The following is a 22,318-nucleotide window of genomic DNA, read 5'->3' on the forward strand; positions in this document are numbered from 1 at the left end:
CTCCTAAATGAGAGAAAAATCAAAAATCAAATAGTTGGTAAATACTGAAAACTTTTTACACCCCTACTGCTTGCGAAATGTACAATAAAACCTAAAACCTTTACAAAAAGGGGGCATCCAGAACATTTAGCACTATACGAATGCAAAATCAATATGAATGCATTATTAACGTATGTTTATGCGTTTACAACTCTTCTATTAGAGAGAGAGAGAGAGAGAGAGAGAGAGAGAGAGATTAAACAGAGCAGAATTATCATTTAATTGATTATATCATATAATTTAAGTGACTCAAACGGTCCAATATTTGACTGCTATTTTTAAACATCCCGAAGTATACAAACAGTTGTATATATGTATTAAAGCTCCTCTGTACATTTATACCTAATATCTATTTTTAGATTTAAATTCAGTCATATAAACTGTGTCATATAAGGTAAAAGGGAGGAGACATCTCCTTGTTTGGAAATTGACTAAGTTCGATGAACAAGATTGTGTCCATTTCTGGCAGTGTTCTCAGAGATGACACGGTGTGTGGAGTATATAAGGCTGCCCGGTACCTCTATTCCAGTCATACCAACAACTGCAAGACTAAAGCGATCCTGAGGTAAGAAATGATTTTAAAATAATTTTTAAAAAATAAAGAATTACATGTATTTGAATCAACGTCGCCAACATTTAATTTTTACAGCTTGTGCTATTTTTCCCCCGGAGAAACTTGCATTAGTCTTAGTCTTTTGGACGAATTAAAATCGGAGCAATGTTTAACATGTTTCCGTTCGAGTTTCTAAATAAACTCAGGCACGTAGCATAGTTTTTGAAAGTGGGGGTTAGGTAGAGGGACAGATTTATCCCTAACCTTGACGACCATACAAATTTAAAAAAATGAATTTTAAAACTTCGCAATTTTTCTAAATCATAATCTGTGGGGGAGGGAATGGTAGGAGAGTAAATTAAACTTCGATTTTAAGGATAATTTTTATAATTTTCCTTTTTTCCTTTAAATGCTCCTAAAAAGTGCGGGGGGGGGGGGTGGCCTCGTGTTAGTTATGTGTTAAAGTGGGTGAACGGTTGGGGTGAAGGCAGCCCCCTCCCTTATACTTCCTTGCTTCAAATTTTCTCCATACTCTCAATGTTTCATTACCTTTCAGAAACAAATTTCGGTAACCAAACCAAAAATAACGTACCATGCCTATTAACTTGGTTGAGGACGACGTTGCCTGTGTTGTGATTGACAATGGCTCGGGCATGTGTAAGGCGGGCTTTGCCGGAGATGACGCCCCGCGGGCCGTGTTTCCCGCCGTCACCGGACGACCGAGATACGACGTAAGGCAGCTGTTTTCTTGACAAGTCAATTTCATTCAGTATCTTATTTTTAAAAATAAGTCTTCATCTAGAATCAACGAGATTCATTCTTCTAGATATTATTGCATATAAACCGGTTTACTAGCTTTGCGTACAAATAAAAATATAATAATATAGATAAAATACTTGTACATGTTCAATTCATATTTATAACGTAATTTTAATTTTTAGATTGTAATGGCGGGAATGGGAAGCAAGGATTGCTACATTGGAGACGAGGCCCAGAGCCACCGGGGAGTTCTCTCCCTGAATTACCCAGTAGAACATGGCGTCGTCAATAACTGGGACGACATGGAGAAGATCTGGCACCACACGTTCTACAACGAACTAAGGGTGGCTCCCGAGGACCACCCAGTGCTGCTGACTGAGGCACCACTCAATCCCAAATACAACAGGGAACAAATGACGCAGGTGATCATTTATTTATAAAAGTAAAAGAAATCATAGAGAATTTATTTTCTTTATTCATGTTATTTTTATCTTGAAGTGATTTAATATTAGTATTCGATTTTTTTTATTGATTTTTTTTTCAATTCTTTTAATGTAACATTAAATATTCAGATTATGTTCGAGACCTCAAGTGCCATTTTTCATTCTTTATTAGAAAGCTTCATTTCAATTGTATATTATTGAAATGATCTTAACATCATTGGTTTAACCCTAAATCTTTTATTTCAACGTACAGATCATGTTTGAGACATTCAACGTGCCCGGGTTCTACGTCAGTATCCAAGCCGTCCTCTCTCTGTACGGCGCCGGAAAAACAACAGGAATCGTGTTCGATTCGGGAGACGGCGTGTCTCACATCGTCCCTATATACGAAGGTAAATCGAAAGCAGCTGTGTTCCCACATTAAAACATTAATATAGGTGATACACTGAATAGTCAAATCTATAATGAATACATTGTATATAAAATTTAATATATGAATCGATATTTTGCTCAGGTTACGCTCTTCCACATGCTATTAAGAGAGTGGACCTAGCAGGCAGAGATCTGACCAAGTATCTACAAAGGATTCTTCATGAACGAGGATACAATTTTGTCAACTCTTGTAAGTATTTCAACTACTCCACTTTTGAAAAGAAAAGAAACATTTCTTAATAGAATTCGAAATGCTAATGGAAACACATTTGTTTAACTATTTCAGCCGAACAAGAAATCGTCCGTGACATCAAAGAAAACCTCTGTTACGTTGCTATGGATTTTGAACAAGAACTCTGTGCCTCTGCACAATCCTCCGCACTGGAAAAATCTTACGAACTTCCGGACGGTCAAGTGATCACCATTGGAAACGAGCGTTTCCGGTGTCCGGAAGTGCTGTTCCAGCCATCCTTTACAGGTAGGTGGTCAGATTCTAGGTCTTTTATAAAGATTGGGTTTTTTGTATTGATATAGCATATTTTCGATTATAGGAAACCAAAACAATAGAAGATTTTATGCTCAATGGTTTTTTTTTTACATGAAATATAGGTGACAGTTATAAAAAAAATTAAGTATGGTTTCTCTTACAGGTCTAGAAGCGAGTGGAATACACGAACAGATCCACAACTCCATCATGGCGTGCGACATTGACATCAGAAGAGACATGTACAGTAACATCGTGCTGTCAGGGGGCTCCACCATGTTTCCGGGGATCAAGGACAGACTAGCCAAGGAGGTCACGGCCGTTTCTCCCAGTTCAATGAAGGTCAAGATCAGCGCCGCGCCAGAGCGGAAATACTCAGTGTGGATCGGTGGATCTATTCTAGGTTCTCTGTCCACTTTCCAACGGATGTGGATCACCAAACAGGAGTACGACGAATGTGGACCAGGAATAGTGCACAGGAAATGCTTTTGATATTGATCCACAGCTCGATACAATATTACCGATCTAGGGGTGACACTTCGGAGGTAAAATTAAGGACCATTGGGGTACAAGATTCCACTTTTCCGGAACTTCCTACATTGACGTTTCCAGGTTCCAAATTTCCCATCACATGACCGTCCAAGAGTGAATTCAGACAAGAATCAAATACATACACGTATGATGCGTTGTTGCAAGCCAGTACATCGTTTTCTGCGATTGTCGTCATAACCATGTACTATTTATATTATATGTTGTTGATACTCATTAGCGGCTTTTTGTTTATATTTGTTTTGTTATTCAAAAGAAGCCCCATACATTTATTTATCAATGTTAATGGCATAAAAAAATATCAATAATGCTTGTTTTATTTATTGCATAGTTATTTCACACATGTTGTCACTTATTTTGATACTCTGTTTAATACGTGGATGATTATTATCGAATAAACATATGAATAAAAGATAATTCAAGTTTCTTCTCGGTTTCTCTCCTTAAATGTGACACCCCCTCCCAAATATTATAAACAATACAAGTTTGGAAATGCTCGTTAAAGGATTGCATCTTTTTTTTTTAATTTGACGATTACATATAAGAATACTTTAAAATCATATTACTCTGCGTCGCCACAAACAAACTCTGAACGATATTTGATTTATACACTATACTGATAAAAGATTGAATGGGAAAGAAAACTAAAACGAACTACAACTCTCCTCTTGTAAGGAACGTCGCATTGCTCAAGTCGTTCACGCGGATTCAAAGGTTCCCCTTTGAAATATGTTGATGAGATATTACATTGCGTACATGTCACATTTCAGTCAATGTTTGGATCAGCGAAATATTTTTTATCTGTCGGCCGTAAAACACATTCGGCTGACAAAAAAATATATCGACAGGGCGCAATCACAATCAGTCAATATATAACCTCTGAACCAACAACTTCAGTACTACCATCTAAGAATCATCAGTGGTAGTATATTCTAATTAAAATTAAATCCATTGATCCACTCCAGTAGATCGCTACACAATTGGAGCAGATGAAGAGATCTAATTTTATTTAGATTGGTGAAAATAAAGTTACCTTCAAGTGTTCAACATTTTTAAATATTAGTGAATAAGACCTAGTTAACTGAAAACCAAAGCTCTTGAAACAGTTTAATTGGAATAATTTGGAAAAAATTGCTAGAACAGGTAATAGAATGTTCTTGCAACAATTGCACAAATGATAAAACATCATACGTGTAAACATAAATTTGTTTGTTCTATGATGAAATGATAAAAATTCTGTTCCTTCATTGAAACAATATGAAATGTAGTGAAACACCACAATACAGATATAAAATATGAAAACATAACAATTCTTTCATGAAAAACAATTGCAACAAAATGTTTGGAATAACAATACATGTATTTTACACAAAATAAAATAGTAAAACCCATCTTGATCATAGCACCCTTAATTTGTTTTCTCTAACGAAGTATACCAATGTCACATGTCTCCCTACCCCTTACTATTAAAAGAGATAATGGTGATTTAAAACTGAAAAATATAAAAAAAAAAAATTAAAAAATCAGGGATTTGTTGAATGTGTTGCTAAACTATAAAATGAAAATTTGAGTACATGTGGATTACAATATCATGTAAAAAAAAAATGGAAACTTAAAAATTCAGTTGATATTGTTAAATCTTTAAAGGGCTAAAGAGACATTATTCATTTATTAAATTCAATAAATTAAAAAATTCTAAACCATCAAGCACATGTAACATACAATAATGCTACATCAAATGCATGTTATACATGTATTTTAATGTAAGAAAATAGAAAAAAAACTGCCTATGTATCAATATGAAACATACATGTACATGTACACTGTACATGCTAGCAGTATGACCACCACTTCAACATAAAAGTCTTAGACAACAGTGCATGTAAATACAACAGCTATACAATCACACAAATCAGAGGACACTGGAACAAGTATCTCTTCTTTGAAGAAATAATCATGATCAACTATAAAGTGGCATATTCTTTCTTTTAAAAAAAAGACGATTTATAAAAATCAAGAGAATGCAGACCTTTCTAAAAATAGTTCTGTAAATATTGGAATAAAAAAACCACAAGTTGATGTAAATCATAATGGAAACAGTTAATAAAAACAACTAAATTATTGCACTATAATAATGGATTTCTATAACCATGGAGATCAGTTATTATGGAATATACAAATGAAACAGAGAAATCAATTGCTAGAATGTCAACAACTTGGGACAACAAACGAAAACAGGGGAAGCATCAAGGAAAAGACAAAATACAGGACTGTCTTGTTTGTGAGGTAAATATAAACACCCAAAGCTTTGGAATTGCACCACACAAGACAGCAGCTGATTTGTTCCTTCATAAACTGAGTATATCATTATCATTAATCTTTCTTTAGGCATCAACTACAGCATCCACCTTTTTTCTTCTTAACACCATCTTCCAAATGAAGGGCTTTTTCAATCTCATCATCTTCTTTTTCCTTTAAAATTCTAAAAAGAAAATTTAAAACAATATGTAACAAACAATTAAAACAATCATATTAGATAATACAATTAAATGGATATTCCAATATATAAAAACTGTATAAATATTAAATACTACGTGTGAACAATATTTGATGGAAAACAGATATTCAACAAGGTAGCATATATTTGATTTAGCACTTTTCTGAATTACCTATGTCAAAACATATATGCATATTTAACAATGCACTGGATTGAGTTGAAGCTGCTTCAACCAAAATTTCAAAATATAATAGATATACTATAGTAATTGTTCTAATGTAATTAAAAGCTACACTAATCACCTGGCCAGAGATTCCATACACTCCTTTACTTTTGTTCCAGACTTGGCACTGACTTCAAAAAAGGAGGCATCATATTCCTGTTTAAAAAGCAGTTGTTAACTTGAATATAAACCAAATGAATATTATTAGCAGCAACATGAATTATCTATGCCTGCATCACCGGAACCAGGGGTTTTCTATCTGTCCAGTGTAACAGATAGAAAATATGTGGCTTTTGACGATGCTATGCCCTGAAAGTAACCTACAATGACCTAAGAAAAATCACAAACTTCACAAAATAATCATGATGATGTCAGAATCGCATTCCCGTAGGAGACGAGACACAATAGTAGCAAGATTATAATTTTACAAACAAGAAATTTCGTACTTTTTTATTTTTAGTTCGAGTCCTGTTGATGCCAACTTTCATTAGTATAGCAGATTCTATATTGATATGTTATACATTTAAAGATCAATACATCAGCATGCAATGTGCAAAATTGATACATTTCAAGCAAAATCCCATAGGGTCCTATGTTAAAAATTAACAAACGTTGAGATGGCCCCTTAAACAAACGGTGTGGTAAATGTCTTATTTTTTTTTTTATCTTAAAATAATAATTATATCAGTAGATATTCATGTTAAAAAAATTCAATCAAAAATCTAGGGCAGAACAAATTAGACCCAGCCTCGTTAAACAGTAATTCAGTGAATTTAACTTACTTTTTACACTCATCGTATTAATTTGTTAAAAAAAACCAATAATTTTGATAATTCATGCAGGTTATGAAGGCGACGATCATTGCAGAAAAAATTTACATAATCTGCATTTTTTCTGCAATGTCGTCACCTTCATTTCCTGCATGAATCATCAAAAAAAGCATTTTATTATTTAAATATATCCAAAATTAATGCATTCTTGATATTCTAGTTGAACTGAAGTAACTGTATTAATGAAAACTTACAGCAGCTAATTTGTTGCCGTCCTTGACTTTCACTGCTCTTCTGTCCTGCTCTTCAATCAAGTATGTCTTGTTACCAACAAGAACCAAGGCTGTTCCTTCTTCCACCCCCTCCTGGATACTAGTGATCCAGTTCCTGACATTGGTAAAGGTGGCTTCAGTTGTAACGTCGTACATCAGAATCACTCCGTCTGCTTTTCGAAAGTACTGCTTGGTGATACTTCGAAACCTAGGAAGTAATTTCAATTAAGCACATGATCATATTATAAGTGGACTGAGCTTAACAAACTTGTGGGTGCATCAACGAAGCAAAATAAATCATTTAAATATTGTTTTCAATTTGATTGTTTAACAAATAAAGACTTGAATTTTAAAAATAAGAAATGGAAAAATCTTAAATTTACTCTTACATTTATATTAGTGAAATGACAACAATTTTAAAAGGACTGTGGGAGTTACCTTTCCTGGCCGGCTGTGTCCCACAGCTGGAGCACAATCACCTGCCCTTCCATCACTATACTCTTCACCTGAAAATCTACACCTGTAAAAGTCCAAACAAAACAATTCAAGCCTCCATATCTATAAGTTCTTAGCCAATTGAACACATGCTTGGCACTAACAGTACTTGTACTGTATCATAAAATGAGGAGAAAACATGTATAATATATGTCTACCGCTACTTTATTTAAATTTTTAGAGTGAAAGAAAAGTTACTGATCAGACTAATTCTGCTTTTACACTGACCTATGGTAGCACTGAATGTTGGGTTGAATTGATCGTTACAGAATCGATGTATGAAGCTGCTCTTGCCAACCCCTGAGTCTCCCACAAACACGACCTTAAACAGCCTCTGTCTGGGGGGTGGGGTCACTTCCTCATCAGTCTGTTAATGTAACAAACAAATCATGACAACATCAACCAATGCAAGGATAACATCTTATGAACTGTATAATTAAAACACTCCAACAAAATGAGAGAAATGTCTGCAACACATGACAATCTGTACCAATCCAATACAAATATTTTCATTTCAAAATAAAAATTAATATCATCAATCAAGAATGATTGTTGAAACATATAAAAAATTGTGTGTAAGCCGAATTCTAAAGAGAGCCAATATTACTGCTTGTTTACAAAGTCATTTTAGCCCCTTATTTGCTTTCACTTTATCAAAATATACAGAGATTTTACCCCATTTAAATTTTGAACACCAATGTAGTTCTGTTTAAAATTTCTATGACACAGTAGTTCTAAAAATATTTAAAGGCATTTTCGAAAAAACTTTCATTCCTTCAACCAGTAAGAGTTATGTACCTTATCTTCTCCAACAGGCTGCCCCCTTGGACTTTCAGGAACGATGCCATTTCTGTTGTTAAAACAAATCCAGCAATAAATCAAAATGAATATCTATTTATTCAACAAAACAATGAAGCAAACTATGATGAAAACTAAATCATTAGTTTACCCATCTAACTGGTCTTCACTGTCTTCCATTATGTTAGTATGTGATGTATCAACCCTGAAATTTGATGTTAGTTCTATGTATCAGGTTCATTAAATGTTATAAACATAGCATTCAGACAGGTAGGGCAATGAAATATGAAATGAGTTAAAGGATTAGAAAAATGTTAGAAGGATGTTATTAAAAAGAAAAACTGTTCCCATGCAAAACTCACTACATTAAATAATCACCTCTCTAGCTGACCAGGGAATTGAACCTACAACCTCCACCACCAGTATATAAACCACCCCAGTGAATCGGACCCATAGTAGCAGGCACCAGTATCTGGCTAAGCTATACAAGTCCAAAGGGCTGAACATGGCTTCCAAATAGCAGGTCCCTCTTAAGAAAACATTCTCAATACTGCTTTTAATGCATACATTGATTTTCTAGTAGCACCCATGGACCACTTTCGGTTACCCCCTCTCTCTAGAACTTCTGTTTTAAAAGCAGGTGCTGCTACTGATTTTTGTTCACTAGGGGCTAGTGTTTGTTCTTGATGTGAATGTTTGTCCAGTCGCATCATGTAATCCTCCATTGTTTCCATGAATATGGATTCTCTCCTTTGGTCGCCGTTCAATAAGTTTTCATATGCTGGTGCCACCTGCTGGTCAATATTGTCCCCTTCCTCCTCCAGATCTTCGCTGAAACAGTTTCCACCACCATGGAATCTAGTTTTGTGCAAACTAAGCAAAAACCAGGTGAAATTAATGTTCTGTCTCTACAGGAATTCAACTGTCTACAGCAAAATGGTATTACTGTCGTATATACTGTCAATCACATTTTATCATTCTTTTTCTTCAAAAAAATCTTTTAACAAACTTATATTTTGATTTCAAAATTTTATTTTTTTTTCTTGACATTAGGCACATGTGTTTCTACAATACAGTAATTGACAGCATTTGAACATTTGAAAACAGAATGTTAGCCAAGAATAATTCTGTCAGACTAAAAGCATAGTAATGAATTCTAATATTACTCTCTTCTAAATGATTCCCCTCAAACCCTCATTTGGGGAAATATTTCTGCTGCTTATCAAGAGTTAGATGTTAATGAGATCCACTTCAAACCCATATCTTCATAGCCATGCATACTAAAATTACCTATTCTCGTCAACTGTCGCTTTGTGAGCTTTCTTTCTCTGTCGTTTGTGCTGCTTGTGCCTTTCTCTGTTGACAAAAAACAATGTCTGTGTTAGAGCGATAAAAATACAGTAAGTAACAAGTACCAAGAATTTACAATCAAAGATCTGCTACATTTAAGTTTTTAATATACTGTCACTTACAAATCACTTTGACATATTCATTAAATTCGAGATATCGGTGTTCAAGATGTAAAAGTTCAACTGTACATGATCAAGTTTATATATTTCTCTCTAAATAATTTTAAACCAGATAAATTTAACAATCAAAAGGTAAAGAAAACGTTTCTATTACATTTACTTTGACAATGAAGTACTATTTCTTTATACTCCCTCAGTTAAGTGACAGAGGAGGTAATGAAATAGTAAAATTTTCCAACTTTCTCCAGAGGAGGATATTTAGAAAATTTGTTTTTCTTCCTAAAACAGTTTGAAATTAACCTCTTCTTTTTCTGGTCTGTTAAAATTGTATCACAATTTATTTAATGAATTGAATTTAACCAAGGAAAATACAGACTGATGCAATATATTTTTCAAACAAAATTTAATATAAACCTTTGGAATCTTTCTCCTAAAGTACCCCATATATGGATATTTTATAAGCTATAGGTACCTGGTATTTCTAACATTGATTTCACCATCGCTGCTTGTCGTCTGATCCAAGTTGTGGCTGTCCTTAATTTCTGACCTCTGCGTCCCTATTCCATAATGACTATCTATATGATCTAGCGACTGTGTTTGTTGATGTGATATGACCTCATCATCGCATTCTATGTCATCAGTGATGTCCGTGATGTCATGAAGTGAGTGATGATGAGGCGGAGATTCTTCTAAATCCTCGTCGTTCGAAAACTTCGAGATGGATTCTTGGGTGGAGTCCATTCTACCTCTGCGTAAAACAACAATTCTCCATAATTCAACTGTATTGTACAATGATATCTTCAATCCATATTGGAACATATTTCACCTATTCTAAATTTGTTCCCATTCAATGAAATTTTCCAGGTAAAAGTGCATGAATTTGCTTTAGGAGTTTCATATCTACATAAAATTTAATGCATCACTATAAAAGAAATGATAAAGGTACCCATTTATTTCACAGAAATAATTATATAAGTATCCAATTTCTTTCATAGAAATATCAGTTTGTGAGTGGTACACCAGTAGGTATACAGTACCTGCTTGGAGGGAAGTAGTTTCCGAGAATGGAGCCGCGTTTGGCTGGATCCTGGTTCCGGAAGCACTGCCTCTTTGCATTTGCTTCTGACTCCAAAATCTGTAACAGTTCACAAATGTATCTCCATTATTTTATAGTAAAAGAACACCTTTTTATGGAAATGTTCACTAACAATTAAAATCTATGAAAGAAAGAAAAGAAAACATTTAACACATTCTGTACTTTTTATATGAATATCAATCTACCTAAAATATCAATCTGTGATAACAACAGGAAGTCATTTAAAAAACTCCCACTAGATTTCCTCTACTGCTGGTACAAATTTCAGGTAAAACTAAGCATTAAATGCATTTCAACAAATCATATTTGTTCAAGGTGATTTTAAAAACTTGTGCAACAATAGTCAACTAACTTCTTTAGTTACTAACATGCAGGATTAAAAAAAAAAGTGAATTAATGCTAAAAATCTTTGTCACTATCTTTATTTGTCCAGAGGCATTGCTAATAGCACCATGCAATATGAAATCAATTCGTTAAATTCATCTTATTCAATTAGCTGCCTGCCATGCAATGAAATCTAGTAATATAAAGCAAATAACTGTGAAATAAGGAACTTGGATAAAATTAACTACAAACAAGAATGTAAATCAAAACTTCAACATAATTCAAAATCATTCCACTGGTGTTTGTTTGTTTGTCTGTTTGTTTACCTGGTGTAAATCATCTGAACTGTCCGTCTCACTGACAGCAAACTGACAAAATGACAAACTGTCATCAAATTTCTATTCACTGCACTGACAAATCAATTGATATAAAATCAACCTATGATCAAGCTTCCCTGATCTCCAATATCAAGAAGACACTGTATCATCACATGTTTTATGATTAAAATACATATATGATTATTAGTTGTACGGTGTGCAAAAAATTGTATATATACTAGTGATTTCTTAAACGAATATGCAGAGTTCAGATTTCAATAAACACAAGACATTGTGCATTTCTCTGAAGATTTACTCCCATCTTAAGTTAGTTCTTAGTATTTCAATTGTCCCAAACTTTACCAAATGTTGGTTACTTCAACATGCACTTAGTTAAAATTACTAATCATCTAAAACTCTAAATAAAAGTCTGCATATTGTTTGTTTTGTACTTAGATGGTATGCAATAATGACATATAGTGCTGTCCTATCCAATAATGAAGAAGATCATATACATGTACTAGAAATAGATATGAAAGAGAAAATGAGATAGTGTTGTTTGATGGAAAGAGCTGCTTATATGTTGGAGGATATCTAAATAAAAGCTCATATGTACCCGCCTTGTTTCTGCCTCATCCTTGTCATCACGAAGCTTCTTGTTCACATCTCTGGTGATTAAAAAGAAATACACAAATCAGAATGGTTATGAACTTTTGGTGAAGCAAAATTCAAACAGTGAAACTCCTCATCTACAGATGGAGGTTTAGATACCTACCTCAATAAATCAAGTTGTTTGACCAGACTTTCTCTTTCTAATGCAATATTTTCGGTTAAATGCAAAGCTGCTCTGTTGAATAAAAGAAAGAAGTAATACTTAACAAAGATATTCTATATCATTACCTAGTACAAGAAAAAAATCCATCCAGACACAAAGAATTATTTTCCTTAGGTTTCGAAGAGACTAATCACAACAATACTTTTAACATTACTTTGATTGGTATAATGCATCTAGGATTATATGTACACGCATTGGTATCATCTCTGTGTGACAATTCGTGTAACAAACTCGTAGACTGCCTCCACATACCTTGCTCTCTCACGTTTTTCGTCCTTCTGTTGGGATCTCAGCTGTCCTATGTAGGACTTGGATTCTTCCAGGCTTTCCTGGGACTGCTGTAACATCTCCTCTAAAGCTTCTTTCTCCTGGAAAACCATAAACAAATGTCAGTCTCAATATTCATCCCAAAACCCTATTATCATAAGCACAGGTATGAATAGATTTGAAGTGAAATACTGTGGTTTCATAAATATTCAAGGGTATCAATATTTGTGGATAAAGTAAAATTCACAGTTTCAACGATATATAAATTTGTGGCCAATGACCCTATTAATACAAAAGTTAATAGAAACTGCACTTCAATGAACATTTAATTTGTGGATCAACTTAACAATGAAATCAACGAAAATTGGTATTCAACGAATATTGATGAAACCGCAATATTTCAAGTACCGGTAAACCCACCTTCATCAATTTGTCATTCTCCAGCATCAAATGGCAACCAAACACGTTAAGTAAACATTTTGTTTTACTTACCATGCATGTTGATGTGCCTCTATCGATCGATCGATCGACCGATCGAGAGAGAGAGAGAATGTTTGTATACTAGTATTACTATAATCATATGTAGAACAAACATTAATGTACATATAACTTTACACTCATTGTAAATAATTAAAGGTCACTCAAAGATTCAGTATTGAAAGGTAATTCTAAACAACCTTAATAGGTAAACATACATGTATGTATACTTGCGACAAATATCTATTTTTAGATTTAAACTCAGTCCCAGATCTGTGTCATATAAGGTAAAAGGGAGGAGATATCTCCTTGTTTGGAAATTGACTAAATTCGATGAACAAGATTGTTTCCATTTCTGGCAGTGTTCTCAGAGATGACACGGTGTGTGGAGTATATAAGGCTGCCCGGTACCTCTATTCCAGTCAAACCAACAACTGCAAGATTAAAGCAAACCTAAGGTAAGAAATCAAATAATATAGCTACATGTATTTAATATGAGTCTTAATTCCTTTACCGGCTGTGCAAAAGTTTATCTGTTGAGCCACAAATAGTTTTTCAAATTTCAAAATCATTTTATTTTTTTAATTGATTTATTCACTTATTTATCTAATGGGTTGTATCAACATGCAATTTTTTTTTTGCACTGCAACCGAGACATTTTTTTGTCCGACTTTCCCTTTTAAAAGCTTCGATGTAATTTAATACTATATATATGCCTTCATTTTAGAATATAACACACCAAACCAAACAATAACCATGCCTATTAACCTGGTTGAGGACGACATTGCCTGTGTTGTGATTGACAATGGGTCGGGCATGTGTAAGGCGGGCTTTGCCGGAGATGACGCCCCGCGGGCCGTGTTTCCCGCCGTCACCGGACGACCTAGATACGACGTAAGAAGGCTGTTTGAAACAAATTACGGATGCACACTTCAAATATCTATTTCATTATTGTTTTTTGTTTAATTACATTCTAAAATGAAATAAACAGGATTACTGTTTTAAACAATCAATTATTTAAGTATCATGTTCAGAATAACCTAATTACATTAAGCAAATCTAAAATAATATTTATGTATTCTTTAACAACGTTGAACAAGGATATTATTTTTATTGATCATAGATTGCAATGGCGGGAATGGGAGGCAAGGATTGTTACATTGGAGACGAGGCCCAGAGCCACCGGGGAGTCCTGTCCCTGAATTACCCAGTAGAACATGGCGTCGTCAATAACTGGGACGACATGGAGAAGATCTGGCACCACACGTTCTACAACGAACTAAGGGTGGCTCCCGAAGACCACCCGGTGCTGCTGACTGAGGCACCACTCAATCCCAAATACAACAGGGAACAAATGACGCAGGTGAACATTTTTTTTTATTATTTTTTTTTTTACTAAAGACGAATATTTGGTTTTGTTGTGTTTTCTTTATTGATATTTCTTCCAAATGTTATTTACTTCCAACTCTAATATTTACAGTATTTGAGATTATGCTAGAAACTTGCTAAATTTTCATTTAAAAAATGAAATATGTTAAAGTGTAGCAATAGAATATATTGACTTCAGTGCTTTTACGCTAACTTCAATTTATTTCAACGTACAGATCATGTTCGAGACGTTCAACGTGCCCGGGTTCTACGTCAGCATCCAAGCTGTCCTCTCTCTGTACGGCGCCGGAAGAACGACAGGAATCGTGTTCGATTCGGGAGACGGCGTGTCTCACATCGTCCCCATATACGAAGGTAAATCGAAAGCAGCATTGTTCTTATATTAAAACTTAAATATACCTGACATCTCGAATTAATTGCGAAATACAACTCATATAATGAGTACATTGTGAATGAATTGATATTTTGTTCAGGCTACGCTCTTCCACACGCTATTAAGAGAGTGGACCTAGCAGGCAGAGATCTGACCAAGTATCTACAAAGAATTCTTCATGAACGAGGATACAATTTTGTCAACTCTTGTAAGAATTTCTGCATAGTTTTGAAAATATTTATCAATAATCTATTGAAAATTTCTATTGAACAACTTAACTATTTCAGCCGAACAAGAAATCGTCCGTGACATCAAAGAAAGCCTCTGTTACGTTGCTATTGATTTTGAACAAGAACTCTGTGCCTCTGCGCAATCCTCCGCACTGGAAAAATCTTACGAACTTCCGGACGGTCAAGTGATCACCATTGGCAACGAGCGTTTCCGGTGTCCGGAAGTGCTGTTCCAGCCATCCTTTACAGGTAGGTGGCCAGGTCTTTTATAGATATTGAGCTTTTTGCATTAATATAGCATATTTTCGATTATAGGTAACCAAAACAATAGAAGATTTTATGCTCAGTTGTTTTTTTTACATGAAATATAAGTGACAGTAATAAAAAAGAATTAAGTATGGTTTCTCTTACAGGTCTAGAAGCGAGTGGAATACACGAACAGATCCACAACTCCATCATGGCGTGCGACATTGACATCAGAAGAGACATGTACAGTAACATCGTGTTGTCAGGGGGCTCCACCATGTTTCCGGGGATCAAGGACAGACTAGCCAAGGAGGTCACGGCCGTTTCCCCCAGTTCAATGAAGGTCAAGATCAGCGCCGCGCCAGAGCGGAAATACTCAGTGTGGATCGGTGGATCTATTCTAGGTTCTCTGTCCACTTTCCAACAGATGTGGATCACCAAACAGGAGTACGACGAATGTGGACCAGGAATAGTGCACAGGAAATGCTTTTGACATTAATATAAAAGTAACTAATAGGTACATGATCTTATAGGAATTAACTTTAAAAAGGAATAAGGTATGAATGTGAGGGTATACGGTTTTTGTTCCGGAATCACTGCAAACAGGCTTCACATTTCCTATTCTCAGTGTTATACTCTCTAAGATGGAACGGGTCCGAACACTTCAAGGGAAAATTACTGGCTAGTGTCATATGTACTATGTTGGTGGTGCAAACCAGTATTGATATCGACCATTTCTTTCTAAGTATATTCATATTGTATATTGTAAATGCATGCAAAGATCATGTATATATTTATTCATATTTTCTCGTACATGTGTACATATATTGGCAGTCCGTCTTAACACCATTGACTTTTTCATCACTTTTCCATCACTTTTCATAAAAAAAAAATGGCCAAAGGTGTTTGCAATATAATAGTTATTTCACATATTCATATATATTTATATATGTTTTTGTGTATTGATATCATTTATATAATTGTGTATATCATGAAATAAATAATTACTTCATAAAATTAAAACAATTTTTCCTTTTTGATAAAGAATATTCCACCTGCACTATGGTTTGAAAAAATCGGACTAGGCATAATACAACTTGTTTATTATTTGGTTGAAGGTATTTTTTTTTTATTAGGAGAAAAATATCTAACGTCAGGTGTTTATGTCTCACGTATCAGTCGATAATACCGATGCATGATACAGAGTCAGCATTTACATGTATACGTACTATATCTTTTTCATGTTCATCATCGAGAAAAAATGATTGGTTTACATTGTTCGAAAAATGAACCATATAAGCCTAGGAATAAATAAAGAAGGTTATATGAATCATAAAAAATTAGTTTAGAAAATAAATAAGATTGTAATATAAGCCATTGTCTTCTCAAGCCTCGGTACGGTGTTCGCCTAGCGCTTTCCAGATGGGAGGGGATCGATGCCGTGGTTTCCAACAATGAATATATGTATAAGCAGAACATGCAAATATTAAATAAAATGAAATAAAAAGCATCTATTGAATAACATTTAGATAAGAATGATTTAAACGCGGACGATTGTGAATGAAAAAAAAGTATATTTTGATTAATATTTACACTTCCTTGGACAATAAACCGATTTATTTCAACTAGAGACAATGTAAAAGCGTGAATTAAAGTTTTTGTTTTTTTATTAAATGTATTGTTATCTCGTTTTTTATTTAACAGAAACTACTATCTTACTTTTAAACAATTAAACGTCTTACGAAAAAGTCAATGATGTTTGAATACTAAAATAAAAATCGCATCCATAATAAACGTATTTTAATTATTCAGATATAACAATTTTAAATTCGATATTTGTCATATATATTTATATAAAGGCATTTTATTTATCACATTATCCAGCTTTTCAAAAGCCAGAGGTGTAAGCGAGTGTTGAGCGTTTGGATCAAAGGTGCTAGCTATAGCGACCCAAAGGTTGTTGGTTGAAGCAACACCGTGGTCACCTTGGAAACAGAGGATACATATACCTAAGACGTGACGTGTAGATAATGTTACGTTGTATCAGTCAGTGTTTGGAAGTCAACTACGTTGTTGCCCTATTACATATTACCGAAGCACACAGAATAGTAGCAATATTATAAGTTTACAAACAAGCAATTTCGTACTTTTTTTTTGTTGGCGACGTTTCATTAGTACAGCAGACTCTATATTGATATGTATACATTCAAAGATCATTACGTCAGCAATGTCGGCCTTGGAATAAGTTTGAAAAGTGAAATGAGGACATTTCATAGAAGGTTAACTAAACAGCTGTTCCATGCATGGTTTGATTTTTAATTTTTTTTTTTACAGAAATTGCAAAACATGCAGAATAATGCACCAGACGCAAACGAAAATATTTTGAAAAAGCGTGTTTATGAAGATTTACATAAATGATTTGACTTTAGGTTTTCCTCGAAACGCAGTATTTACCGCTAACTGCAAATAATGTGAATGTTTTTAAATCAAGTTCCATGCACCCCCTCCTCTGAAAACAAGAAGCGTAGAATTTTCTTTAAAAATACAATGTCTGGATTAATATTTAAAATTTTTTACTCCAAATAATTTGTAAATAATTTAAACAAACATCCTTGACACGGACATCATGTACATCGTATCCATCTATCGTTTGATTCTACACCTCTATCGAATCAAATAATCTTAAGTCAGAATTGTATCACAATCTGGCTCCATGCATCAGTTATCAGTTGCTACATGTGTTTTTAAATCTGGCTTCATGCATCAGTTATCAGTTGCTACACGTGTTTTTAAATCTGGCTCCATGCATCAGTTTCTACATGTTTAGTCTAAGCATACCCCCGTACAAAACAGAAGCGTAGACATTTTTAAATAATACAATGTTTGGATTTGTCTTTAGTTTTTACTCGGAATGATTCGTCCAAAAAAAAAATAACAAACAGCCTTGTACATTTAAACCATGTACATCGTGTCAATCTAACTATCGAATCAAATAATCTCAAGTCAGACTTGTATCACAGCAGTTATTTGTCCCTTTATCGAATAAATAAGAGAGAAAGCACATAGTTGGTAAATACTGTAAACTTTTAACAGTCTCCTACTGCATTCAAAATATTCAATAAAACATAAAACCTCTACAAAAAGGGGGCATCCAGAACATTTAGCACTATGCGAATACATGTACATAACATGTACAGCTGTACAGAGAGAGAGAGAGAGAGAGAGAGAGAGAGAGAGAGAGAGAGAGAGAGAGAGAGAGAGAGAGAGAGAGAGAGAGATTAAAATATCAAACGGAACAAAATGATCATTTATTTGATTATATCATATAATTTAAGTGACTCAAACGGTCCAATATTTGACTGCTATTTTTAAACATCCGAAGTATACACACATTTGTATATATGTATTAAAGCTCCCCTAATATCTAATTTTAGATTTAAACTCAGTCATATAAACTGTGTCATATAAGGTAAAAGGGAGGAGACATCTCCTTGTTTGGAAATTGACTAAGTTCTTTCCATTTCTGGCAGTGCTCTCAGAGATGACAAGGTGTGTGGAGTATATAAGGCTGCCCGGTACCTCTATGCCAGTCAAACCAACAACTGCAAGGCTAAAGCGAACCTGAGGTAAGAAATGATTTTGAAATAATTTAAAAAAAAAAAAACCAAAGACTTAAATGTATTTGAATCAAAGTCGCCAACATTCAATTTTTATAGCTTGTGCTATTTTTTCCCCTGAGAAACGTGCATTAATCTTAGTCTTTTGGACGAATTAAAATCGCAGCAATGTTTAACATGTACTTATGTAGGTTTCCGTTCGAGTTTCTAAATAAACTCAGGCACGTAGCATAGTTTTTGAAAGTGGGGGTGAGGAAGAGGAACAGATTTATCCCTAACCTTGACGAGCATACAAATTTTAAAAAATAAATTAAAAAATTCGCAATTTTTCAAAATCATAATCTGTGGGGGAGCGAATGGTAGGAGAGAACATCAAAATTCGATTTTAAGGATAATTTTTAGAATTTTCCTATTTTCCTTTAAATGCTCCCAAAAAGTGAGGCTGGGGGTGGCCTCGTGTTAGCTATGTGTTAAAGTGGGTGAAAGGTTGGGGTGAAGGCAGCCCCCTCCCTTATACTTCCTTGCTTCAAATTTTCTCAATACTCTCAATGTTTCATTACCTTTCAGAAACAAATTTCGGTAACCAAACCAAACAATAACCATGCCTATTAACCTGGTTGAGGACGACATTGCCTGTGTTGTGATTGACAATGGGTCGGGCATGTGTAAGGCGGGCTTTGCCGGAGATGACGCCCCGCGGGCCGTGTTTCCCGCCGTCACCGGACGACCTAGATACGACGTAAGACAGCTGTTTTCTTGACAAGTCAATTTTATTCAATATCTTATTTTTAAAAATAAGTCTTCATCTAGAATACATTGTAACTAGATTCATTCTTTTCTATAGAACACATTCCTATGACTTCTAGATATTATTGCATATAAACCCGTTTACTAGCTTTGCGTATAAATAAAAATATGTCAATAGATAAAATACATGTAAAAGTGCACATATGTACATTTCATAGTAAACGTAATTTTCATTTATAGATTGTAATGGCGGGAATGGGAGGCAAGGATTGCTACATAGGAGACGAGGCCCAGAGCCACCGGGGAGTCCTGTCCCTGAATTACCCAGTAGAACATGGCGTCGTCAATAACTGGGACGACATGGAGAAGATCTGGCACCACACGTTCTACAACGAACTAAGGGTGGCTCCCGAAGACCACCCGGTGCTGCTGACTGAGGCACCACTCAATCCCAAATACAACAGGGAACAAATGACGCAGGTGAACATTTATTTATAAAAGTTACATGCATTTTTTTTTCATTGATTTTTCTTTCAATTTTTTTAATGTACCGGTAACATTATATATTCAGATATGTTTGAGACCTCAAATGTCATATTTTTCTAAAAATTCATTGGAAATGTATATGTATATTAGTAAAATGATCTCAATATCATTGGTTTATTACCCTAAATCTTTTATTTCAACCTTCAGATTATGTTTGAGACGTTCAACGTGCCCGGGTTCTACGTCAGCATCCAAGCCGTCCTCTCTCTGTACGGCGCCGGAAGAACGACAGGAATCGTGTTCGATTCAGGAGACGGTGTGTCTCACATCGTCCCTATATACGAAGGTAAATCGAAAGCAGCATTGCTTTCATATTCAAACATTGATATAGATGATACATTGAATTGTTAAATCAATAATTAATACATTGTGTATAAAATTGAATAAATGAATTGATTATTTGATCAGGCTACGCTCTTCCACACGCTATTAAGAGAGTGGACCTAGCAGGCAGAGATCTGACCAAGTATCTACAAAGGATTCTACATGAACGAGGATACAATTTTGTCAACTCTTGTAAGAATTTCAACTACTGCACTTTTGAAAAAAAGGTGATACATTTTTCAAAAGAAATGCTAATGGAAACACATTTGTTTAACTATTTCAGCCGAGCAAGAAATCGTCCGTGACATCAAAGAAAACCTCTGTTACGTTGCTATGGATTTTGAACAAGAACTCTGTGCCTCTGCACAATCCTCCGCCCTGGAAAAATCTTACGAACTTCCGGATGGTCAAGTGATCACCATTGGAAACGAGCGTTTCCGATGTCCGGAAGTGCTGTTCCAGCCATCCTTTACAGGTAGGTGGCCAGATTCTAGATCTTTTATAGAGATTAGGCATTTTGTATTAATATAGCATATTTTCGATAATAGGTAACAAAACCAATAGAAGATTTTATGCTCAATGTTTTTTTTACATGAAATATAGGCGACAGTAAAATAAGATTTTAAACATGGTTTCCTTTACAGGTCTAGAAGCGAGTGGAATACACGAACAGATCCACAACTCCATCATGGCGTGCGACATTGACATCAGAAGAGACATGTACAGTAACATCGTGTTGTCAGGGGGCTCCACCATGTTTCCGGGGATCAAGGACAGACTAGCCAAAGAGGTCACGGCCGTCTCTCCCAGTTCAATGAAGGTCAAGATCAGCGCCGCGCCAGAGCGGAAATACTCAGTGTGGATCGGCGGATCTATTCTAGGTTCTCTGTCCACTTTCCAACAGATGTGGATCACCAAACAGGAGTACGACGAATGTGGACCAGGAATAGTGCACAGGAAATGCTTTTGACACTAATATAAAAGTAACTACATGTAGGTACAGGATCTTATAGGAATGAACTTTAAAAAGGAATAAGGTATGGATGTGAGGGTATACGGTTTTTGTTCGGGAATCAACGTAAACAGCTGGTTCCACATTTCCTATTTTCAGTGTTATACACTCCGAGACGGAACGGGACCGAACACTTCAAGGGAAAATTACGAGATCGTGTCGTATGTACAATGTTGGTGGTGCAAACCAGTATACCGACCATTTCTTTCTGGGTATATGCATGTTGTATATTACAAATGCATGCAAAGATCATGTATATATCTAATCATATTTTCTCGTACATGTGTACATATTTTGGCAATCCATTATGACGCTATGACACCATTAATGTTTTCATCAATTTTCATAAAAAAATGTCCATGGGTGTTTGCAATATAATAGTTATTCCACAAATTCATATATATTTTGATGCAGTTTTTGTTTATTGATTTTATTCATTTGATTGCATATATATCATGAAATAAATAATTGCATACTATTTGAACAGTATTTCCTTTTTGATAGAAAATCATATTCTAGCACTAAGGTTTGAAAACATCGGGCTGAGCATATTACACCTTGTGCATTATTAGGTAGAAGGTTATTATACATTTTTTTATTATGAGAAAAAATTATCTAACGTCAGGTGCTTGTATCTCCTGTATCAGTCGATAATACCGATGATACAAAGTCTGACATTCATTCAACGTTCACAGTATTAACGTATACGTACTATGTCTATTTCATATTCACCAT

The 22,318-nt window shown here is 34.7% G+C and overlaps 3 protein-coding genes across 3 annotated transcripts; 2 read left to right on the forward strand and 1 right to left on the reverse strand.

Annotated features, from left to right (window-relative positions):
- Nucleotides 1–456: 456 nt before the first annotated feature.
- On the forward strand, nt 457–16,207 carry LOC136275820 (uncharacterized). The gene is given in 13 exon segments (XM_066085863.1): nt 457–604; nt 1,149–1,323; nt 1,534–1,773; nt 2,048–2,186; nt 2,309–2,416; nt 2,513–2,704; nt 2,877–3,241; nt 13,877–13,993; nt 14,223–14,462; nt 14,704–14,842; nt 14,962–15,069; nt 15,149–15,340; nt 15,505–16,207. Coding segments are annotated over 12 exon segments (2,304 nt in total). The 5' UTR covers nt 457–604; nt 1,149–1,185; the 3' UTR covers nt 15,831–16,207.
- LOC136275818 (EF-hand calcium-binding domain-containing protein 4B-like) lies at nt 4,354–13,073 on the reverse strand. Its single transcript, XM_066085861.1, has 16 exons — nt 13,043–13,073; nt 12,608–12,723; nt 12,296–12,367; nt 12,137–12,188; nt 11,530–11,571; nt 10,821–10,918; nt 10,256–10,531; nt 9,605–9,670; nt 8,882–9,187; nt 8,466–8,519; nt 8,315–8,366; nt 7,745–7,883; nt 7,460–7,541; nt 7,004–7,229; nt 6,059–6,135; nt 4,354–5,741 (listed from the first exon to the last, which is right to left on the reverse strand). Exons 1-16 carry the CDS (start codon nt 13,067–13,069, stop codon nt 5,651–5,653), a joined length of 1,776 nt encoding a protein of 591 aa, XP_065941933.1. The 5' UTR covers nt 13,070–13,073; the 3' UTR covers nt 4,354–5,650.
- Nucleotides 16,208–18,871: 2,664 nt separating the features above from the next.
- Nucleotides 18,872–22,008, forward strand: LOC136275819 (actin-1-like). Its single transcript, XM_066085862.1, has 7 exons — nt 18,872–18,963; nt 19,522–19,693; nt 19,942–20,181; nt 20,395–20,533; nt 20,656–20,763; nt 20,855–21,046; nt 21,216–22,008. The coding sequence occupies exons 2-7, from the start codon at nt 19,556–19,558 to the stop codon at nt 21,539–21,541; spliced, it is 1,143 nt and encodes a 380-aa protein (XP_065941934.1). The 5' UTR covers nt 18,872–18,963; nt 19,522–19,555; the 3' UTR covers nt 21,542–22,008.
- Nucleotides 22,009–22,318: the final 310 nt, after the last annotated feature.

The sequence above is a fragment of the Magallana gigas genome, chromosome 5, assembly GCF_963853765.1.
Source record: "Magallana gigas chromosome 5, xbMagGiga1.1, whole genome shotgun sequence".
Taxonomy (NCBI): Eukaryota; Metazoa; Mollusca; class Bivalvia; order Ostreida; family Ostreidae; genus Magallana; species Magallana gigas.

What these genes read in the sequence shown, in the direction of transcription:
- LOC136275818 (XM_066085861.1), bottom strand. Translation starts at nt 13,069, where the DNA reads ATGCTGGAGAATGACAAATTGATGAAG. An exon ending in ATCAATGTTAGAAATACCAG is followed by an intron (nt 9,671 to 10,255) that starts GTACCTATAGCT and finishes TTTTGTCAACAG; the next exon opens with AGAAAGGCACAAGCAGCACA. An exon ending in GGTGCTACTAGAAAATCAAT is followed by an intron (nt 8,520 to 8,881) that starts GTATGCATTAAA and finishes ATCAAATTTCAG; the next exon opens with GGTTGATACATCACATACTA.
- LOC136275819 (XM_066085862.1), top strand. Translation starts at nt 19,556, where the DNA reads ATGCCTATTAACCTGGTTGAGGACGACATTGCCTGTGTTGTGATTGAC. An exon ending in CCGGACGACCTAGATACGAC is followed by an intron (nt 19,694 to 19,941) that starts GTAAGACAGCTG and finishes TTTCATTTATAG; the next exon opens with ATTGTAATGGCGGGAATGGG. An exon ending in GTTCCAGCCATCCTTTACAG is followed by an intron (nt 21,047 to 21,215) that starts GTAGGTGGCCAG and finishes TTTCCTTTACAG; the next exon opens with GTCTAGAAGCGAGTGGAATA.